This window comes from Bidens hawaiensis, unplaced genomic scaffold (genome assembly GCF_021521415.1).
Source record: "Bidens hawaiensis isolate Kalapana, Puna unplaced genomic scaffold, B.hawaiensis_p1.1 tig00005028_1, whole genome shotgun sequence".
Lineage (NCBI taxonomy): Eukaryota > Viridiplantae > Streptophyta > Magnoliopsida > Asterales > Asteraceae > Bidens > Bidens hawaiensis.
This window is the reverse complement of record NW_027491319.1, coordinates 1,428,990-1,452,982: the sequence shown is the minus strand read 5'-3', so window position 1 is coordinate 1,452,982 and position 23,993 is coordinate 1,428,990. Positions and strand designations below refer to the sequence as shown.

The window sequence follows — 23,993 nt, the reverse complement described above, 5'->3', positions numbered from 1 at the left end:
AACACGACTTGTTGTTATATTAACTAGTTTATAAATAAAAACTAAACACTACACCATAGTTTACTATTCTCTTCAACTCAACATTTTTTAACTAAAACATCACCAATTTGTGAAGGTATATAATATAAAAAAGCTTTAATGACCAAACATATATAAACAAATGCATATAAACAAACACATTGCTAAACGTTAACGAAGACGATTAAACAATCGAGAATTTGTATTTATGTTCGCTCATTTATTTTATTGAAGGGAATTACTTGTTCATTGAATGATAACCATATAGAATATGAGGACCCCTACCAGGTCTAACAAGTTAAAGGAATAAAGATCTGAGAAAGTGTAGTGTGAAAATGTATAGAATATGATGACGGCTACCAGGTCTCTTCAATTTGTGGAATACCCTATGACCCTGTCTGTAGAAACTTTAGTCTTCATAAAGGTTGACATTAAATAGAGGAGAAATTAAGACACAGTCAGCAAAACTTTCCACACTGCCACCACTATAAATAGGCAAAATAACTTAGAATTATTATACCAAGACATATAACTAAATATGGCATTCAAACTCATTACCTTCTTACCCTTTTTGTTTGCATTGATCTTTCTCTTCTCTCTTACCAAGGCTAAGGTTGATATTGACACAATCAAACGCCTTCAAGGTTGTCACAAAGGTAGCAAAGTGCAAGGCCTCCATGGCCTTAAACTTTACCTTGCTCGTTTTGGTTACCTGAAGTACCAACATACCCCTAACCACATCAACGCCGAAGATGATGAATTTGATCAAGAGCTTCAGACCGCCCTCAAAAGCTACCAAAACTTTTACCATCTCAATGCTTCTGGTACACTAGATGGACCCACCGTTTCACAAATGAGCATGCCTCGTTGTGGACAACCAGATAAAAAAAGTAATCACATACACGGAACAAAGTTGTTAAATATCGTGTCTCATTATCAATTCTTCCCGAATAGCCCTAGATGGGGTAAAAACCACCTCACCTACGCGTTTGGCTTGAATTATCCAAATGCATATGTACCTCCAGTTGTGCGTGCCTTCAACGCATGGGCTTCTACTTCCGGCTACTTCACATTTTCAAGAGTTGATGATTTCACAGGTGCTGATTTAAAGATTACTTTTGAAAGTGTGGAGCATGGAGATGGCAACGACTTTAGAGAGGAGGTATTGGCACATGCTTTTGCGCCACAGGATGGAAGATTTCATTACAACGCAAATCACAATTGGTCTGTTGGACCAAGTCCGGTTTCTGGCGCCTTTGATTTAGAGACAGTGGCGGTTCACGAAATAGGACATCTACTTGGGTTGAGCCACAGTGAAGATCAAAATGCTGTTATGTTCAGTGGTATTCCTTCCGGAGTGGTAAAAGTTTTGAATGCGGATGACATCCAAGGAATTAAAGCTCTATATGGACTAAATAAGTGATTATTCAATATTATTTAATTGTATACGTATCTGTGTAGTGACACATGTACGTAATCGGTTTTTGTATACTTGTGATGTGCCGATAAGCAGTCGATCATGACAGCATGCATTGTGTTATAAATATTAAAACATTAATGTTGTTTTAATAAGCAGTCGATCATGTAACAATTGTTTTAAAATGTGCCAATAAGCAGTCGATCATGTAACAATTGTTTTAAAATATCAACACTTGTAGTTGTACCATAGTAAGGATCAAAATGTTGTAAAGATCGGTGATATTTCTCATGGTATGGTAAAAGTTTTGAATACAGATGACATCCAAGGAATTAAATCTTTTTACGAAATAAAAAAAATAATTACTCGATAAAATTGTAAACTACATATGTGTGTAGTTGTGCGCGCATGTAATCAGTTTTTAATATTGTTTTGTGTCGATAAGAAGTCGATCATGACGACATGCATTGTGTGTAAATATTAAGATATTAAATGAAATGTTACAACTTTTTTAAAGTATGAACATTTATAGTTTTAAGTTTGAAATAAACATCAAACATCCCCATGTATTTGTGAGCTAAGCGTTCGGACCCTTGATCACTGTTATCTATTGTAGAACTCACTAGGTGTGTGGCATTCGGATTTACCTGTATTTGTAACCCATTTTAATCTCGTATTTATTGTAACCCGATCGGTTATTATATTAATAAAACCTTGAAAATGTTACGTTTAGTTTTATTTTTATGAAGCTTATGAAATTTTATGAAAGTCTAGTAAAGTTATTACATCTTTTGAATAATTTATGCCACATTTTGATATGCTTCCCATTTTGAAGGACCAATATTGCCAATAACTAAAGTTGCATCATCTTCCCCACCTTCACCTCCCATATATTCAAGTGCAAACTGTAGGATGTATCGACGAAAAAGAAATCACGTGTGTTGAATGGAAATGACCAAAGTTTTAGGTATTAACTTAAATTGATCTTTTTGTAGTTCTGGATAAAGAAACCAACTTTTTCCCTTAGGTCTATCGAAGCATGCTAGCTCTTAACTTATAGTTTCTATGATCACTTAAGATATTTTTCATTTGAACCTCTTTATGATTGGCTATAAACGAGCTTAACACCCGCTTGACTCTGTTGACCGATTTGGCTATGTAATAAACGATTGCAATAAACTCATCTAATCTTCATCTATGGATTCGCCACTCCCAGTCCTCGGGTTTAGAAAGTTAAATCTGATTCAAGTCTCAACCAAACCGAAGTCGAAGCACATCCAATTCTTTTTTGTTCTATCATTCCTCGGATAACTGAATTGTGTCTCAATTTAGATTTATCATTGCTAACAAAAGCCCTGTGTCAATTAACATTGATAGAGGCTCTATCAAATTCAATTTGGGGTTTTCAAGTTATTGGGTTTATAATGTGAGGGTATTCTTATGTCATCTTTTATTTGTTTATTAAACTTCAGAATTTAACCAAATACTAGGTTAGCTCAGTTGGCTAGAACAAACGTGTTAAGAGGTGGAACCGGCACACCCGGGTTTGAACTTTCTAACACACATTTTTATTTTTATTTTTTAAAGCAGATTAAATCTTAGTATATTAATATAATGAGTAAAGTTTAAATTGAATTGTTCAAGAACGAGTTTTCTAGGAATTTATGCTTGTTTTACTAGGAATTGAGTTGTATTTGTATAGATATAATACAAAAAAGTTATATTTCAACTTTAATACTATTTTCATTTTAAAAAGCCAACCACCCACTTAACTACCTTGTTTTCTGTAACATCCTAAATTTATAATAATAAATAAAAGAAAGTCTATGATGCGAGTCGTGTGTTAATATTTAATTAATATTAAATATATAAAGAATTATAGATTTGGATAATTAAAGATGGACTAAAGGTTGGGATGGGCCTTAGGTCCATGGGCTTTAAGGAGTATAAATACTCCCTTAAGCCATCCTAAAACCCTAAATATTCATTCCATCTTTCCATAATCTCTACACACACACACCTTCCTTACCATATGTAAACGACCAAGAGAAAGAAGAAGATTCGAGGTCAAACGAACGTTGAACATTAATAGATCTTCAATATACAAGATAGATCCAAGGTTTAAAGTTCATAAGTAAGCTAACCGAGACCAAACAAACACGTAAATGTATGTTCTTGATCTTAAAGTTTAGGTTTTAATGAACGGTTGGCCTTGAAACTTAAATCTAGAATAGATCGGCTATAAACGAACCTTAAAGTAACAAATTTGATATTAAAATGAACTTAACGAACCTACGACCATGAACGGCTCATTTAAAGAAACCCTAGATCTAGTTTGAACGTTTTTATGATAAAAGGTTCGAACTTTACATATACACGGATCGCGTTTTGGCCGGGAGCGGGTAGAGAATGGATTATGGGTTAAAAACCGACCCATAGTTGTAAAACGGGTCGGGTATACTGGTAAACGGACCCACGGCTTGGTCGATTACATTACAGCTGAATCCAAGGCCGAAACTCGATCATAACAACTCCAAGTCGATTACAATATAGTTCATTACATGAACCACTCGATTGCAATGTGTTCGATGGCATAATATGGTCGATTACACTCCTAGGGGTCGCTTACAATGGCCCAAATTCAATTACATTGGACTTATTAGCTGAACAGATTCACTTACAATGTTTTCGATCACAACCATACTCGAATACAAGGTGTTCGACTACACTATACTCGGTCACTTTACATGCGAGACTCTATTACTTTATAAATTCGCTTACACCTTGAAACTCAATTACATTTACGTTCGATTACTCTTGAAATCTCTTACATCCCATCGTTCAAGTATAAACCTAACTCGAATACAATGCTTAACCAAATGCAATAAGGAACTCGCTTACAATATGGTGACTCAATGGCATGCATGATAATCGATTACAATTAAAGAACCCGATTTTATGTTGATTTGAATACATGGAGTGCTTCGATTACACTTTCTTAATTCGAGTACACGCATGGACCCGCATACAACCCTATATTCGCACACATCTATAATCGGTTACATTGTGTTGTTCGAATACATCCGTATAACTCGATTTCATAGTCACTCGAATACATCATATATATATATATATACACTCGCATACAAGTTCCAAATCGATTACGTGGTCTAAGTCCCTTACAAGGGACAAAACGATCCCAATACTCTCACTCAATTACAATGGGGCATTTCGCTTACATTGAAGCCTTTAACCTAACCCGATTACTACGTGTATGATCGATTACATTGTGAAGCTCAATTACACTTACTTAGTTCGGGTACAATTGAGTTATTCGATTTCTCATTGAACTACATACATCAAGGGTCACTTGAATATAGCATGTGACTAGCATGCAAAGGTGGTAATTAATTGTAAGAAAAATATTAAATACAAATCCTAGAAGAATGTAATCTAATATAAATCATCTGGTAAATGCATACGAAAAGAAATAAAGTAAAGGAAGAACGAATACGTTACACCACAAATTGAATACATAAAATGCCCGAAACCTTTATACTTAGGAAAACTCGGGTACCATAGCAACCAAGTAAACAAAGAATAATTGGAAAGGACGAGTGTTCAGGGGTAAAATATTCTAAGTAAATGTGAGCTAATACTAAGGAAAGAAAGAAGAGAGATATAAAAGTAAATGAGAATATTCTAAGTGATTGTCATCTAAAACAAAGCCATTAGATCATACCAGACTTAACCATTTTGACTGAAATACAAATAGGACAAGTTTTAATACGTGTGACTTATATACAGTTAGCAGAGCTCAACTAAAGAAAGGATTAACTATTAACAGAGAAAGAAAACGGATTCAGGTGAGTTTCTAGCCCCATTCCTTGTTATGTTTTCGGAGCTGTGTGCATACTCGATGTGACTTGTTAATACACTTATCCTAAGTGATAAGTGTATGCCATATGTGATTATGTGAAAAGTATAGATGATTGCTTGTCGGTACGTGAACGATCTTCGGATATTGCACGTACTGTCAAGTTATATTTATGGATATGAATGTTATGTATAATGTATGAATGATATGTATGTATGTTATGAATGAATGTAAGAGATAGCCAGGTATAGAAGAAAGGGACTGAGCCTTAATAATACTCAAGGGGAAAGGGACCGGACCCTAATAATATCCGAGGCAGAAAAGGGACCGAGCCCTTCTAAATCTTGAGGCAGAAAGGGACCGAGCCCTAATAATACTCAAGGCGGAAAAAGGGACCGGACACTAGTAATATCCGAGGAAGAAAAAGGGACCGGACCCTAATAATATCCGAGGCAGAATAGAATAATGTAAAGTAGAAATTAGAATAAAGTATGAAGGTAAGTATATATATTATGAACAAAGTAGGAGAATATGAAGTATGTATGAAAGTACGTAGTAATGAATGTATTGTATGTTGTATGATTAACTAGAATTTACTCAGCGTAGCTGACTTTTAGTATGCACGCAAGTGAGTAGGATGAAGCAGCTCGCTTGAGGGGAACATGTGGCGAATGAATAAGAGACTGGCATCTGAAGACTCAAGATGGTTTATTAACTTATGCTTTTCATTTGAAAGACAAAATGTTTGATAAGACAAGATTTTGGATTACTGTGTAATGTTTTATGAATGTTTTTATGTTTCGCGAAGGTTTTTATAAACTCTGATGATTAGAACTATGTTAATGAGTAAATCCAAAGTCCAAATGTGAGGCACCGGCGACGGGGCCTTACATTTTCTTTTATAGAGTTTGGTTTGTTTATTTTAAACGAGCCTAACGTATTTAATATAACTAGCAAAACTTTTTAATTAAAACCGGAAAAACTAATCTTTTCAATTCATTAAATGGTTTAACCGTTGTTTAAAATATTTTTCAAACATGTTTATTTCATTTGTCCGAAACCACCCAAATCATAAACCAAACCCTCAGTTTTTCATACTCGTTTATTTAGAATCCATATTGAACGTTCTTGTGATGAATCCCACGCTACCCAGGTAATTTAGTATTACTTCAGAAAGAATGGGTCTATTTTTATTGTTTCGCATTTACTTTTATGTTTGGTTTAAATCACCATAACATGTGAATTCATTCATTTTTGTATTATATCTATACAACTCTTATGAAATCTCATCAACATTCGTGTTGATAAAATTATTATTTTATGACTGCTACAGGTTAAGGATCACTTAGTTCAACATTAGGCTATATTAAATTGAGAAACAATATTTTTTTTGTTTTGATTTATTTGATGTATTGTTTTATTCCATCAATCAATCAATCATACGCAGTGAAATCCCACCAACAGCAAAGCTATAAGTAGGGTTTAGGGAGGGTGGGATGTAGGCACACCGTACCTTTATCCAAATGGATAAAGAGGTGGCTTCCAGAGAGACCCTCAGCTCTAATATGTATGGGGCAATATAAGGAAATCGAAGTTCAACAGTAAATAGTAATAATAATAAATAATAATAATAATAATACAAATAAAAATAATAGTAGTAGTAGTAGTAATAATAATAATAATAATAATAATAATAATAATAATATGGGAAGAAAATACCATTATTGTGTGAGACCAGAATAAGGTTAATAGACGCCCTAAAGTGTTCATTTCTCTCTAAAAATCGTTAACTTTAATTCTACTTCTCCAAGAATTCTTATCCTCAACCATGTCCTCTGAGAGGTTTAGGTCTATCAGATCATGTCTAATCCTCTCATCCCAAGTCAATTTAGGCCGTCCTCTACCCCTCCTCCCCTCTATAGTAATGCTTTCTACGGATCTAACAGGATTCGTCGTCTGTCTTCTCTTCACATGTCCAAACCATCTCAATCTCCACTCTTTTATCTTGTCTAATATGTTCACTACCCCTAATCTCTCTCGAAACACAATGTTTCTTATTTTGTCTAACCTTGTGTGCCCACACATCCAGCGTAGCATTCTCATTTCTGCTACCTCCATCTTCCGCACCTGTGCCTTCTTGATGGCCCAGCAATCCGTTCCATATAGCATTGCAGGTCTAACTGCGACCCTATAAAATTTTCCCTTTAGTTTAGTTGGAAAACTCTTGTCGCACAATATACCTATACAGATCCTCTCACCCCTAGGTATGCCCCCTACCACTACATCTAAGCAATCCCAAAATTCTCTCTTTTCCTGATCCTCTAAGCCTACATGAGGCGCGTAGGCGCAGACTGTTGTCACTACTTCCTCTCCTAGTACTAATCTTAATACCATAATCCTGTCATTATGTCTTATCATCTCCACCACACTAGTGTGTAGTTCCTTAGCCACTAGAAACCCCACTCCGTTCCTAGCTCCATCAGACCCTGAGTACCACAACTTATACCCATTACACTCAGCCCCTCTATGCCCTTTCCACTTAGTCTCCTGGAGACATGCTATATGAACCCTACGTCTTTTAAGCACATCTACCAATTCTAGCAGCTTACTATTTAGTGTTCCTATATTCCAAGAAGCCAAACGCAATATATACTCCCTATCTTTACCCTTTCCTACACCCCTCGTTTTCAGACATGGTCTCAAGTAATAGTCATGATTTCTACGCTCTATGATTGCAACTAATCACCCACACAAACAATAGGGCACCTAATCAAAATAATAATAATAGTAATAATAATAACAATAATAATAGTAATAATAATAATAATATCAATAATAATATAATATGATAATAGTAATAATAATAATACGGGTAGATATTAATAATAATAATAATAATAATAATAATCACTTCATTTCCGATGATGATGGTGAATGGGAGGAGCGAATTAACCGGCCAATAGTTGTTGGAATTCAGGTGGCGGCGGTGGCTGCCGGAGTAGAATTAACCGGCTGTGCAGCGGAGTACTTCCGATGATGGTGACGGTAAACGGGAAGAGCAGATCTTTTCAACACCAACAAGGTGGTGATGTGTGGTGGCGTGTAGATGGGTGGGTGGGTGGGTGGGAGGTATGCGGATTTCGTTTGTGTGGCTGCCGACGATGATGGTTGTGTATCAGAGTTACGGTGAGGCAGGTTAGAGAGGGGGAGATATTTGTAGTATATTTACTGTTATTCGGGTTGGTCGGCGAGGTACCGTTAATATTTTCCGGCCGTCTACGTTATGGTATAAACTTTTCCAAGAATATACTGATTTTTAATATGAATAAAAGGTATTATCACTTTAATAGTGTTGCGTGCTATGAACAATCAAGGTCATGTCCTAGCGTATAATTCATCATCGGTCGGGGTGTGACAAGGCGCTAGTCGGAAGTTGGTGATGCGAAGTTGAGATTAATCGGGATTGATCGGATTGAAATTTATATGTATTTTTTAGATATACATAAATACCAAATTTTATATATAAATTATAAATTTTGATCAGATAGCGACTAGTTGGCGGGATACCGACTAACGATTAATCGATAACTAATCGGTGTCCAACATTTTTTTACAACCATAGTAATATGATTAGCATCATTCTCGTTGTGCATATGATCGACATTGTCGTGTTGATTATTAATTGATCTCATTATCATAATGGAGTAAGTCTTTGCCACTGAAAGAACCGATATCGAGATCTTCAAGGTTCATATGATCAGCATCATTGTCATTTACCCTACCCTCCTCGACCAGCAAAAGATGAAAACTCGGACGCTTTTTTATATTGATCGACGTGCCAATACTATTTTAGGTTCTTTACAATATTTTTTTCATGTTTTTTTTTAAACTTGAACTTCATTAAAACAACAAAAACAAAACAAGATTGTATCCCTCCATCGAACATGGAGGAGCCACCAGCAAACAAACCGTTACATTAAGGCATCTTTGCGCCAATTAGACCAACACTCCTCATATAACTTGGACCTATTTTTATCCATAAGAAGCCAAAAAATTTTATATAATCAATTATTCCACCAATTTTTGGATCTCTCCCATCGTGTATCATACTAATTTTTTCGTTTACCAAGTTATTATTGGTTAGTTCCATTTGCTAATTTTTAACTTCTTTAGGGTCGTACTATTTAAAATTTTGATGTTTACATGTTAATGAATTTAATTTTGGTACTGTAACGAGCTCAACATGTTATTTTTTTTATTATAAGCTATACGATTGAGAATATTATTTTGGCCGTTAGATCTTAGCTTTTCATAATAGGTATACGAGCGTTAATAGACTGAATACGCGCCACAGTGTCGCCGCAACACGACTGGTTGTTATATTAACTAGTTTATAAATAAAAACTAAACACTACACCATAGTTTACTATTCTCTTCAACTCAACATTTTTTAACTAAAACATCACCAATTTGTAAAGGTATATAATATAAAAAAGCTTTAATGACCAAACATATATAAACAAATGCATATAAACAAACAAATTGCTAAACGTTAACGAAGACGATTAAACAATCGAGAATTTGTATTTATGTTCGCTCATTTATTTTATTGAAGGGAATTACTTGTTCATTGAATGATAACCATATAGAATATGAGGACCCCTACCAGGTCTAACAAGTTAAAGGAATAAAGATCTGAGAAAGTGTAGTGTGAAAATGTATAGAATATGATGACGGCTACCAGGTCTCTTCAATTTGTGGAATACCCTATGACCCTGTCTGTAGAAACTTTAGTCTTCATAAAGGTTGACATTAAATAGAGGAGAAATTAAGACACAGTCAGCAAAACTTTCCACACTGCCACCACTATAAATAGGCAAAATAACTTAGAATTATTATACCAAGACATATAACTAAATATGGCATTCAAACTCATTACCTTCTTACCCTTTGAAGAAACACTAAGTGACCCCGGGCAGATTATAGGTAATCTGGGGGCTAAGTAATGTTTCCCACGAAGGTTAGGTCCAGCAGAGTAAGTTGTACTTCAGGGAACCTGCAAAACAGACACCGTAAGCTCGTCACTGAGAAGGGGGGGGTTCCTCCTTGTGACCACCCTCCGGCGTGAGAATCAGTCTATATTGCTCTTTGAATATAAAAGTATATGAATACTATTAGAGCAGTTATCAAGTAAGTTATACGAGATAGTAGATGATGAAATGATAATACCATTTGCTGTCTTTTATAGCCGAAGGTGGGTATCCAAGGGGTTTAGCCGGCCCAACACGCTACCAACTGTAACCTATGCACGTGCCTTGCCTGTGAGTGGTGGACAGGTAGCGTCTGACATAGAGCAGGCGTGCCGTGCACTCTTCGTCTTCTACCAACTGCAGGCTAGGCACGTGCTCTGGCAGGAGTTGGTGAGCAGGCGGCGGCTATTGGTCACAGTGCAGTGGCGTGCTGTCTGCCACGCTGCTGTCAGTGAGCTGTCGCATTCTTGGTCAGATCTTTTGTCTTTACCTCGCCAGGTATCACGCAAAAGATCCTCCATACGGACTGGCCCATTTTGGCGGGAGTTTTCCCCCTCCCGCCTTTGCTCATTCTTTCAGGTGACACTGAATATTTGTAAGTGATAAGCCTTATGCGTGTAGCTATGCTGTGCGGGTAGCCTTCCCTGATGGCTTGTATCCGCAACTGCGGGAACAGGCGGGTTACTTTACCATTGGGAGGCTTTTCCCTGCGTATGCAGCTTGCATACTGCGCGTAGGCTTCTCTGAGCATGGTGGGTCCTGCGGGAGTAGATGGTCTTTGCGCAGACATCCCTGTTCAAGGTGAGTCATGCGGGACCAACTGAGCCCTGCTGGGACCTACCTCTTCAAGTCCCCCCAGTCCAATGTTCTTCTCATGAATGTCTAATAAAGTGAGGTGAACTTTTGGACTTAAGCAAAGGGTTTTGAAAAGGGGTTTTTGTAAGGTTTTCCATGGGGGTTCTTCCCGCGGAAGTCCTTGTCACTTGCAGAAATTCCCGAGTTTCCTGCTTGGTCTTTGGGTATGATGCGGGTAGGTCTGTAACCTCCTCGCAAGTCAGGAGCACTGAGTCTTAGTTGTGCGGATTCTCCCTGTGGTTCTGGTAGGTTTTGAACATAGTGATCAATTATGTTTAAACCACCAATTCCATCTTGGAGCCTCAAACAACGTAGTACTCGATGTTCCCGCTATGCGGGGATGTTATTTCCGCTTCCGCAAGCATTGCCCAGAAGATCCTTCTTGGTTTCAATTCTCAGCGGGTGCTAGGTATGTGAAGGGTTTTGCCTTTACACTGTACCCGCACCCGTCTTACGGTTACTTTACTTCCAAGGTATTCCTGGCGTCCATTCCCTGCGGGTGCTAGGTATGTGAAGGGTTTTGCCTTTACACTGTACCCGCACCCGTCTTATGGTTACTTGGTTGCCAAATATTTTGGCTTCAATTCCCTGCGGGTGTTAGGTATGTGAAGGGTTTTGCCTTTACACTGTACCCACACCCGGCTTATGGTTACTTGTTTGCCAAGGGGTATTTTCCCGCTTATTTTTTGAACCTTAAGTCTTCAAATTTTTAAATTTTGAAATTTGAAGGGTTGGTGGTTGGATAACAACCCAATACCTCAAACGTCGTGCGACGGTTTCTTCTGACTGTGTCAGGACGTGCCAGAAGTTATGGCGACATGACATTATGTGGTCATTCCAGTTGCTTTTTCAGGCGCGTGGGCACGGGATTTCGGGCGCGTGGCCGCGAAATCTCTGGCACACGTCCTTTTGACAGCTGTTGCCAGTTTGTTTTTGCCACGCGTCATAGTGTCATTGCACCTTTGCTTTCTCTTTCTTCCGTATTAAATGCATCGCATTAATTGCGATTACTATATAAAGGGGGAGAAGGTTATTTGCAATTCACACTTTCTACTTTCATCTCTTCTTCTCAAGTAATTTCCGGCGAATTTCTTTTTCAGTAAAGCATTATTCCGAAATCTCTTCTTCCACCATGTCTTCTCACGATGCTGATGACCAGAAGACTGCTGGTGAATGCCAGTGTTCTCTTCCTGCCGAGCTGTACCAGTATATCGTCAGGAAGTTCATGCTCGAGTCTCTCGAGCCTGAGTTTCCTGAGCCCCACCATACTGTGTACGATGCCCCAAGTGGCAAGATCGGGGTTTATGCTGCATTCTTTGTCTATGGGAACCTTAGGTTTCCGTTGACAAAGTTTGTGTACCGTGTCCTAGAGAGGCACGGTGTGCACTTGACAGAGGTGCACCCCATGGCTATTGCCAAGGTCCGGCACTTTGAGTGGGTGTGCCGGATACTGGGCCTTGAGCCCCTCGTTGACCGCCTGATGACCTTCTATACTTGGAGGTGCATCCAAGGGTGGTACACTCTTACAACCCGTATCAAGGGTTTAAAGATTTGTGCCACCGAGCGGAGTCTTCGCTCATGGAGGAGAGAGTTCTTCTTCATATCCGCTCGAGCCATCCCCATTGCCATGAAGTTCAAGAATGGCCAGCCGCTTCCGAACCTTCCCGCCATCAACTACGAGGAGGCGGAATGGTTCGCGAAGATATCCCGGGTCCAGTCCCCGGTTTTCCGTTTTCCAGAGTCGGCGATGGTGATGCTGGGGATGAGCCGGGTGTGGAAGGCGGCGAATGCGGACAAGGTTCCGATCGTCCTTGAATATGGTTCGAACTCTACCCCTTATGGTATGTCTTGTTTCTTTTTGCTGACTACGATTTTTTCTAACTTTCTTGTTGATTTCAGAGGGTAACGATCTTCAATCGCTCCTGAATCCGCGGGAGGAAGATGGTCCTGCGCGGATGGGTACTCGTGCTCTGGACGAGAACGAGTTGCCCATCTTAGAGCAGACTGCGGGTCGGTTCGTGGAGGTTTACCCGCCAGGCCAAGAGATCCTGAGCCACCGACGGCCAGGTAAGCCTATCTTCTACCCTGATCCTCTCAATGCTGTGCCTGCTGCTGGAGTTCATGACATTTCTTCTTCTGAGGAATCCACAGAAGGTCCTCCGCTGGTGCGGAAGAAAAAGGCTGCCGTCGGGAAAGGCAAGGAGAAGGTGGCCTCTACGGCCGACCCGGTAGTCCTATCTGACTCGGAGTCAGATAATGCAGAGGTGGCGGGGAAGCCCGGTGGTGAAGAGACCACCGTTCCGGAGGCTGCAGGTGTTACCTCCGGGGAGGCAGCGACGACGACGGTTACCGGTGTTAAGAGGCCGGCTCCATCGGGTTCGCCCCCGCTCGTCCGTGCGTTCAAGCTCAAGAGACCCCGTAAGTACCCCCATAATTCTTGTCTAGATTTGTTTCGAATAAATTTTTCTAACACTTTTGCTCGTGCAGGTGCGGATGTTGACGCATTCCAGGGTGGAGTTGGAGTAAGTATTCCCCCGCCAATGACGGTAGGCTCGGTCAGCCTTCCCGAGGCGTCGACCCAAGCGTCTACGCTTGCTTCCGCTGGTTCCAGCCTTCCTGAGGCTGTTCCAGCTGCGAAGGTGTCTCCGCCGGCCGTGAGTGCAGTTTTTACAGCATCTTTCACGGAGCCGGCGGTTACTGTTGCTGAGCAGTCGGCGCCAACAATGGCTACCACGGCGGCTGCCACTATACCTGCGCCAACGGCACCGACGGCCGGACCATCAGGTACGCGCCGGGCTTCCCGCCGATCTATGCCACCTTCCCGTCTGCCTGACCTGTTGGATGGATTTCCTTTAGGTTCAGGTGATGGGTTTGGCGGCTATCGGCCTGTTATTGACCCTACAGGTACGTAGGGTTCTTTTTTCTTTGTATATTTTTGTCATCTTTTCCTAACTGCCTTTGTTTCTTTTGCAGTGTCGGATTCCAATGAAGTGTATGTTCCAAGATGGAACATACGCCGAGGAACAACCCTTCGCACCCCTGTGGAGTGCGTGGACTGGGCTCGCCACGCTGCTCCTCATGGTGCGTTGGGGGAAGCCATGGCTAGCTACCAAGAGGGTAGGCTAACCAATGAGCTTCGGGTTCTCCAGGCCCGAACGCAGCCCCGCGTCGAGCTGCTTTGTCGTGAAAACGACAAGTTAAAAGCAGCTCGCGCCAAAGATGTATCTGAAGCGCGGGCTCTTCGGGAGGAGAACCGGCAGTTGGCCGCTGCCGCAGCCGAGAAGGAGAAGGCATTCAAGGCCCTCGAGGTTGAAGTCCAGGCGCGACTCGAGGCCCGCTCCAAGGCTGCCCAAGCTGTGAATGAACAGCTTCGGCTGGCTAAGGAGACTGCGCGAAACTCAACTGAGAGGGCTGCCAAGGCTGAGGCTGTTGCTGAGCCGCTTCGCGAAGAGAATGAGCAGCTTAAATGCAAATTAAAAGCTCTTCAACATGCTCATGACGCCTTGGCAATGGAAGATGCCAAGAAGCTGCAAGAGATCCTTGACCAGAGGGGGGTGCTTGACCGCACTGAGAGGAAACTTCAAAGCGTCGAAGAAGCTGCCGCCAAGGAAATTCAACTTGCCAACCTTGATAAAAGCGGAGCCGAACGTGCTTACAAAGAAAGTCAAGCTACCCTCCAATGGCTGCTTCGAGAAGCGTTGCCTCAGGTATCCTCTTTTTCTTTACGCTTTCTGCTCGTAATTAGAAAATGTTCTAACTTTAATTCTTTTGTAGGTTGTGCGTCAGGTCCTTTCAGAGACCTCTTATGACGATGCGATGAGCGCAGCCCTCAACGCTTCTCATGAGGATGGGCAGAAGACTGGCTTCCTGCTTGGTCTAGGGTTTGCTGAGAGAGGCTTTCCGCCCTCCAACTTCCCTTTATTCAATGTTAACACTGAAGCTGCTTATGACCAAGCTGTGAACCAGTACGCTGCCTTCCCGCATCCAGTGGTGGAGAAGGTGAATGAAGCTGCTGCTGCTGATGATGGGCTAAACATCCTTAAGGCTTTCCTTGGGCAGCCGCGCTCTGATGGTGCTGGCCCAAGCGGAGGTGGCCCTGAAGCCTGATCCTGAAGATCCCTTCCCGCTGCTAGGATAGACTTAGCTTTGTATAGATTTCTTTTAGGCGGGTAGTTACCCAGCCATTCTTGTAATTGATTGTGAAATATTAATCTCTTTGCGTATAAGATTGTTATTTCCTTCCTTGGGTTCCTTGCTTTATAAACTTATGACTTGCATACTTAGTTTGATTTAGCAATTTTCCAAGTGTTTAGAATAAGAACCTTTGAACGTGGTTGATGATGGGTTAAAGTTTCGCCTCCTCCTTCGTGATTGTGCGGGTAAAACCGTCACTTGCACTTGGTAGGATGGCTAATCTTTACCCTCTATCTGACCTGCGTGTAGGTTTCCTTTTCGAAATTTCTAAGGCATTAAGTTAAACCTTTGAACGTGGTTGATAATGGACTAAAGTTTTCGCTTCCTCTTTCGTGATTGTGCGGGTGTAACCGTCACTTGCACTTAGTAGGATGGCTTTAACTTTAGACCTATATCTGACCTGCGTGTAGGTTTTTCTTCTTTTTTAAGTGTTCATAAGTTAACCTTTTAACGTGGTAGATGGTAAGTTAAGTTTGGCTTCCTTGTTCGTGATTGTGCGGGTAAGACCGTCACTTGCACTTACAAGGATGGCTAAACTTTACCTTCATCTGACCTGCGTGTAGGTTTTCCTTAGAACTTTTTAACATTTTGGCGTTGTGTTTATGCGGGTATTGCCGCCTTCCACACGCAACTACTTCTTCCCGTAAGGGAAGTTCATAGGTTACAAGCTATCAATACATCATGAAAGGAGAATCATTTCCATTAGAAGTGGCTCTAGGCCTTTTCTTTACAAGTTGGAATTGATCTACATATAACATTTGCGTAATTGAGCTCCATTCCATGTTCTAGGGATGGGAGTGCCATCGAGCCTTTCGAGCCGGTACGCGCCCTTTCCCAGAACTTCTTTGATAATGTATGGCCCTTCCCAAATCGGGGCCAACTTTCCTGGGCGTTGTTGGTTCGAAGCCTCGTTGTTACGCAGTATGTAGTCTCCTTCCTTGAAGTTGCAGAGTTTTACCCGCGTGTTGTAGTACTTTTGCATTTGTCGTTTGTAGTTTTCTTCACGCACGGCGGCTAAGTCTCTGCGCTCTTCGGTTAGCATAAGGTCTAACCGTCTTTCCGCATCATTGTCTTCTGGTTGGATTAAGACCCTTGGTGAGGGTAAACCGATTTCGACTGGGATCATGGCTTCAGTGCCATAAGTGAGACTGAACGGGGTTTCTCCCGTACTGGTCTTCTTCAGCGTTCTGTTTGCCCAAAGGACGTGCGGAAGCTCGTCCACCCAGCCGGATCTGTGTTCCAAGAGTCTTTTCTTGATGCCTTCGACGATGCTCTTGTTTGCTCTTTCTACCTCACCGTTACCTTGCGGGTGTGCCACTGAGGTAAAGGTGTGGGTGATTTGAAGTTCTTTCAGCCACTGCTGTAGCTTCTTGTCAGCAAAGTTGGTGCCATTGTCGCTTACCAAATTCTGTGGAAGTCCAAAACGACAAATAATAAATTCCCAAATAAATTTTTTGATATGCTTTGCAGTTGTTTGGGCTAAAGGTTTCGCTTCTATCCATTTGGTGAAGTAGTCAATGGCTACCACTAGGAACTGAACATTCCCAGCTGCTGTTGGAAATGGGCCTGTAACGTCAATGGCCCACTTCTGAAATGGCCACGAGGAAGTGACAGGAACAAGTTCATTTTTCGGGCGATGCGTGTTGGGTGCGTAAAGCTGACAAGATCTGCATTTTCTGATGTATGCCAACGCGTCCATATGCATACCCGGCCAGAAGTATCCCGCGTTGTTTAGCTTGGCTACCACAGCGCGGGGGCCTGCGTGTACTCCACAGATGCCTTCGTGAACCTCCCTTAGGAGGTAGTCAGCATCTTGGTTGTCTACGCATCTTAACAATGGGCCAAGAAAGTTACGTCTGTAAAGGGTGTCATTGACCAGCTGATAATTCAGTGCTTTACAGCGTAGTTTTCTTGCCTGTGACTTCGACTCTGGTAACGTTCCTGCTTCAAGGTATTTTATTATTGGGGTCATCCATGTTTCTGTACCGGTTTGGATGACACAAATTTCCTTGTGCGGGACTGATGGTGTTTCGAGGAGTTCCACGCGGATGTCCTTTCCCAAGTGGGTGAAGGCCAGTGATGCAAGCTTACTTAACGCATCCGCAGATTTGTTTTCGCTGCGCTTGACATGTATCACTTTACAATCATTAAAATCGCGCATGATGGCTTTGGCCTGGGCGAGGTACAGGGCCATTGTGTCATTTACAGCCGTGTACGTCCCGTTTATTTGGTTTGCCACTAGCATGGAATCTACATGGGCTTCCAAATTTTTTACACCCATTTTACGCGCAATCCTCAATCCGGCCAGGAATGCTTCATATTCAGCTTCGTTATTCGTACTTGGGAAATCCAGCCGAATAGCATAAGTATATTCCTGGCCTGCTGGGTTTGTTAATTTTAACCCTGCGCCTGAACCCTCGTTACTAGCTGCTCCATCAGTGTAGAGTCGCCAGACCTCATCGATTTCGTGTGCTGGGGAGGGTTGAACCTCCTCCTGGCACTCTTTCTCCCGCGCAGCGGGGACTTCTGCAATAAAATCAGCCAGGACCTGGCCTTTAATGGCTGGTCTCGGCTTGTATTGAATCGCATATTCTCCCAATTCAATTGCCCATTTGGCTAGGCGTCCCGATAACTCGGGTTTGCCTAGAACATTTGAGAGTTTGAAGTTGGTGAGAATAGTGATTGGGTGACCCTGGAAATATCGTCTCAACCTGCGTGAAGCGTGTATAAGTGCCAAGACCAGTTTTTCCAGGGTAGAGTACCGGGTTTCCGCGTCTGCCAGCACGCGGCTAACATAATAGATTGGCATCTGGATGCCTTTTCGTTCTACAAGCAGGACTGCCCCGGTTGCTCTATCTGTTGCGGAGAGGTATAGGATTAACTCCTCTCCCGCTTGTGGTGCTGTGAGTGTTGGGAGTTCGATCAGGCGTGATCGAATCTCCTGGAAAGCTGCTTCCGCTTCTGGTGTCCAGCGGAAGTGCGTTTTCTTTAAACAATTTCTTAGTGTTGACACAAATGGGAACGACCTATCCGCATGGTTTGCCAAAAAGCGGTTAAGCGCGACTAGTCGTCCGTTCAGTGTTTGAGCCTGTTTTATGGTGGTAGGTGATTCCATTTTGACAATGGCTTCGACCTTTTCAGGGTTCGCTCTGAAGCCATCTTTAGTAATAATGACTCCCAAGAACTTCCCTTCTTCCACCCCAAATGAACACTTGCTCGGGTTGAGCTTCATGTTTATCTTTCTAAGCGTGTTGAAAGTTTCCTCAATGTCTTTCAACATCGCCTCTGGCTCGGGGCTTTTGATGACCAAATCATCCATATAGACTTCCAAGTTTCTCCCAATTTGGGCGTGAAACTCTTTGTCCATTAGTCGTTGGTACGTGGACCCGGCGTTCTTAAGTCCGAATGGCATCATTTTATAACAAAATGTGCCATCGGGCGTCCGAAAGGCGGTTTTGTCCTGGTCATCTATAGCCATGTGGATTTGATGGTACCCCTTATACGCATCCAAGAAGCATTTAAGGCGAAATGGTGCCACCGAATCCACCTTGAGATCAATTTCTGGTAACGGATAACAATCTTTGGGGCATGCTTTGTTCAAATCTTTGAAATCTATGCACATGCGCCATTGTTTGTTATTCTTCGGTACCATTACGGGATTTGCAACCCACGTTTGATATTTGCTAACGCGCACGATGCCCGCATCAAGGAGTTCCTTGACTTGGGTTCTGCACGCGTTGGTTTGCTCGGGCCCCATTACTCTGCGCTTTTGTACGATCGGCGTAACGGCCGGGTCGCATTTGAGCTTATGCTCTGCCTTACTCCGGGGTACACCAGTCATGTCGGCTGGTGTCCACGCGAAGATGTCTGCGTTTCGCTGCAGTAAGCGCTTGAGTAAGGTGCGTGTTGGATCAACAATTGTCGGGCCAATGGTAACGGCCTGATCGGGATATTTCCCATTGAATGCCCACTGTTCAGGTTCAGTGATGGTTTGTTTGGCCATCTTCGGTTTGGGTTTAGAAGAGACAGATGCGATGCATACCTGGGGAATGCCCGTGATCATCGCTACGCCGTCAGTTGTTGGCCATCCCATCATGCCGTGGACTGAGGATACCACGGCGTTGAATCTTGCCATCCCGTCTCTCCCGAATAGGATGTCATACGTATGATGTGGTTTTTTCATTACAACAAAATCCACATCCTCCGTGCGTGAATAATTCCCATCGGTGAGAGTGACGGGGAAAGATAGGATGCCCAAGGGAGTGTTCATGCTGCCGTCAAACCCCTCCATTGAAGCGTAGACCGTCTCCAGGCGTTCCTTGTCTTCATCGTCGAGCTTGTCGAAGAACTGCCTGTACATCACTGTCGACGATGCGCCATTGTCAACGAGTGTGCGGGAGGTGATGTAGTGCCCCAGCTGGCTTTTAATGACAATGGGGCCTTCTTTGTTTGGGCCTCCCGGCACTCGCGGGAAGCGCACTTCTGCTTCCTTCCATGCGCATGGTTCGGTCATCGGTCTCTTTCTTCCTCTGACCTTACCATGGACCATGTTGATGCTGATGTCGACGGGCTTTCGTCCGTTACCCCTGTACCTGTTGTCGTTTCTTCCCCCTTTCTTGATAGATGCCACGAGGTGTTGCAACCTCCCATCCTTGACGAATGTCTCGACGATGTCCCTTAAGGATGTGCACTCCTCAGTGCTGTGGCCCTTTGTCCCATGGAAGTCACAAGACTTGCTTTGATCCGCATTGGGTTTCTGTCGGATCGCTGGGGCTTTTGGCCATGGCAGTTTTTCCGTGGCAAATATCTCCGTGACGCTCTTGGTGAGTGGCGTCCAACGGTTCTTCCGGTTGGAAGGGTGCGTGTTGTCCCTTCCGCCAACCAGAGGGCGAGAGCTTGAGGGGGTGTCAAAGTTAATCCTTGACTGCCAAATACCTTGCCGCCTCTTTTTGTTTAGCCGGGCGGCTCTCACATTGTTCTCCCTTGTCCTCTGTGTGTAGAGGTTTGTATTCTGGGGGAGATCTCTTCCCAGCTGTTTCTCCGTTTCGGCAAAGCGCTTGGCTGCCGTCATTATGGCATCCCATGTGGATGGCATGCCGTCTTTACCCGTCAAAGTGCGGATAAGTTCTGGGTACTCAGCGCCCTGAATGAAAGCGGCGCGAACGAGGTCTTCGCTGACGTTGCCCAGACTCAGCTTCTTGGAGTTGAAGCGGGTGATGAAGTCCAGTAAGGATTCATCCTCTTCTCTCACACAGTTGAGGATCGTCCACTGCTCCTCAGTGTGCTTCCTCTGTTGACTAAACTGTTGACTGAACTTGTTCTGGAAGTCTGCCCAGTCATAAATGTGGTGGACCGGTAAACGGTCAAACCATGCTCTGGCTGCTCCTACCAGAGTCATCTGGAACATGTAGCACCACGTGGGCTCCGTCCAGTTACTGACGGTTGCCCCCGCAATGAACCTGTTCAGATGGTCATCTGGGTCGGATAGACCATCGTATGTGCCAATGTTGGACATTTGTTTGGCACTCCTCGGGGCGATTGCTTCTGCAATGTCCCTAGCAAATTTTGACCTTCCTGCGTTTGTGGCAGTAGGTCTAAAGGCCTTGGAGAAGTCACGCGAGCTTTTCTCCGTGACTGGTTGGAATGCTTCCCCAAAATTCCTTTTTGGCTGGGGGTCCGTTTCCTTACGCTTCCCTTTCGCCCTATGGCGAGGGTTCGCGTCGGTGTCGGAGTCTTCCCTCTCGTCGTCTGAGTACTCGCACTCACTACTCATGTTGAGGTGCTGGCGAGTACTACCGAATTCCTCAGCTTGTTGGACTGAACGCAAGCGTTCTTCCAACTCAGCCTGAAATTCTCTTTGACGTGCCTCGGCCCATGCCTTCACTTGATCAAGTGTTTGGCGAGGGGCTCGAGTTCGTTTTTCCAGCTGGGCATCAGTGAATCCCAGTGGAATATTTACTCCACTTGCCCCTACATGAGTGACTGGGGTAGTGTTCGTAAAATGTACTTCACTTCCCCCAGCTTGGGTGGCTGGGGTAGTGTTTGTAAACATTGTGTTGCCGGTGTTTACCCCAGTGGCTGGGGTTGTGGTTACCGGAGTTTCTCTAGTCATCTTGGAAGTTTTGAAAAACTGGAGAAAGATGTAGTTCTAGCTTTTATGCACGGATGGCGCCAATGAAGAAACACTAAGTGACCCCGGGCAGATTATAGGTAATCTGGGGGCTAAGTAATGTTTCCCACGAAGGTTAGGTCCAGCAGAGTAAGTTGTACTTCAGGGAACCTGCAAAACAGACACCGTAAGCTCGTCACTGAGAAGGGGGGGGTTCCTCCTTGTGACCACCCTCCGGCGTGAGAATCAGTCTATATTGCTCTTTGAATATAAAAGTATATGAATACTATTAGAGCAGTTATCAAGTAAGTTATACGAGATAGTAGATGATGAAATGATAATACCATTTGCTGTCTTTTATAGCCGAAGGTGGGTATCCAAGGGGTTTAGCCGGCCCAACACGCTACCAACTGTAACCTATGCACGTGCCTTGCCTGTGAGTGGTGGACAGGTAGCGTCTGACATAGAGCAGGCGTGCCGTGCACTCTTCGTCTTCTACCAACTGCAGGCTAGGCACGTGCTCTGGCAGGAGTTGGTGAGCAGGCGGCGGCTATTGGTCACAGTGCAGTGGCGTGCTGTCTGCCACGCTGCTGTCAGTGAGCTGTCGCATTCTTGGTCAGATCTTTTGTCTTTACCTCGCCAGGTATCACGCAAAAGATCCTCCATACGGACTGGCCCATTTTGGCGGGAGTTTTCCCCCTCCCGCCTTTGCTCATTCTTTCAGGTGACACTGAATATTTGTAAGTGATAAGCCTTATGCGTGTAGCTATGCTGTGCGGGTAGCCTTCCCTGATGGCTTGTATCCGCAACTGCGGGAACAGGCGGGTTACTTTACCATTGGGAGGCTTTTCCCTGCGTATGCAGCTTGCATACTGCGCGTAGGCTTCTCTGAGCATGGTGGGTCCTGCGGGAGTAGATGGTCTTTGCGCAGACATCCCTGTTCAAGGTGAGTCATGCGGGACCAACTGAGCCCTGCTGGGACCTACCTCTTCACCCTTTTTGTTTGCATTGATCTTTCTCTTCTCTCTTACCAAGGCTAAGGTTGATATTGACACAATCAAACGCCTTCAAGGTTGTCACAAAGGTAGCAAAGTGCAAGGCCTCCATGGCCTTAAACTTTACCTTGCTCGTTTTGGTTACCTGAAGTACCAACATACCCCTAACCACATCAACGCCGAAGATGATGAATTTGATCAAGAGCTTGAGACCGCCCTCAAAAGCTACCAAAACTTTTACCATCTCAATGCTTCTGGTACACTAGATGGACCCACCGTTTCACAAATGAGCATGCCTCGTTGTGGACAACCAGATAAAAAAAGTAATCACATACACGGAACAAAGTTGTTAAATATCGTGTCTCATTATCAATTCTTCCCGAATAGCCCTAGATGGGGTAAAAACCACCTCACCTACGCGTTTGGCTTGAATTATCCAAATGCATATGTACCTCCAGTTGTGCGTGCCTTCAACGCATGGGCTTCTACTTCCGGCTACTTCACATTTTCAAGAGTTGATGATTTCACAGGTGCTGATTTAAAGATTACTTTTGAAAGTGTGGAGCATGGAGATGGCAACGACTTTAGATAGGAGGTATTGGCACATGCTTTTGCGCCACAGGATGGAAGATTTCATTACAACGCAAATCACAATTGGTCTGTTGGACCAAGTCCGGTTTCTGGCGCCTTTGATTTAGAGATAGTGGCGGTTCACGAAATAGGACATCTACTTGGGTTGAGCCACAGTGAAGATCAAAATGCTGTTATGTTCAGTGGTATTCCTTCCGGAGTGGTAAAAGTTTTGAATGCGGATGACATCCAAGGAATTAAAGCTCTATATGGACTAAATAAGTGATTATTCAATATTATTTAATTGTATACGTATCTGTGTAGTGACACATGTACGTAATCGGTTTTTGTATACTTGTGATGTGCCGATAAGCAGTCGATCATGACAGCATGCATTGTGTTATAAATATTAAAACATTAAATGTAACAATTGTTTTAAAATATCAACACTTGTACTTGTAAGTTGGAAATATTTTTATTAACTCGTGTGCGTATATATGGTCGTCAATCTACAAATTAAATTATCCTACTAATCGTTCAAATTGAAGAATGTGTAGAAATGGTGGGGTGGCATTTTGTAATTGTTGAAAGAAATCTTAAAACTGGCGGTTCATATAAGACCTTTTCGCTGAGTTTGTTCAATTATGACATTCGGAGAACCCTTGAACAGTGTGTGTATGGCAATGATACAATCAAGGGCATAAAAGACGTTTCCACTGAGTTTGTTCAACTCTTGTCATATAAAGATTTGTCATATGTTTTAAGAGTCAACGTTTCACAAGCACATCGCTGACGTATTTTTCTCACATTTCAGGAAATTATATTAAATAACAATGAAAAGGAACTAGATTCATTTACGGAGTTAAGACGCCCACGATATGAAGACGGCTCGACTTTACTAAATCCCTGTAATCATGTGAAACAATGT

General features: G+C 42.9%; 1 protein-coding gene and 1 pseudogene across 1 annotated transcript; both read left to right on the top strand.

Moving 5' to 3' along the window:
- The first annotated feature begins 318 nt into the window (after positions 1 to 318).
- LOC143628562 (metalloendoproteinase 1-like) lies at positions 319 to 1,461 on the top strand. The gene has a single exon (XM_077098118.1). The coding sequence runs from the start codon at positions 557 to 559 to the stop codon at positions 1,439 to 1,441; it is 885 nt and encodes a 294-aa protein (XP_076954233.1). The 5' UTR covers positions 319 to 556; the 3' UTR covers positions 1,442 to 1,461.
- Positions 1,462 to 8,476: 7,015 nt separating this feature from the next.
- LOC143628574 (metalloendoproteinase 1-like) lies at positions 8,477 to 23,351 on the top strand (annotated as a pseudogene).
- The last annotated feature ends 642 nt before the right edge of the window (positions 23,352 to 23,993 follow it).

What these genes read in the sequence shown, in the direction of transcription:
- LOC143628562 (XM_077098118.1), top strand. Translation starts at nt 557, where the DNA reads ATGGCATTCAAACTCATTACCTTCTTACCCTTTTTGTTTGCATTGATC.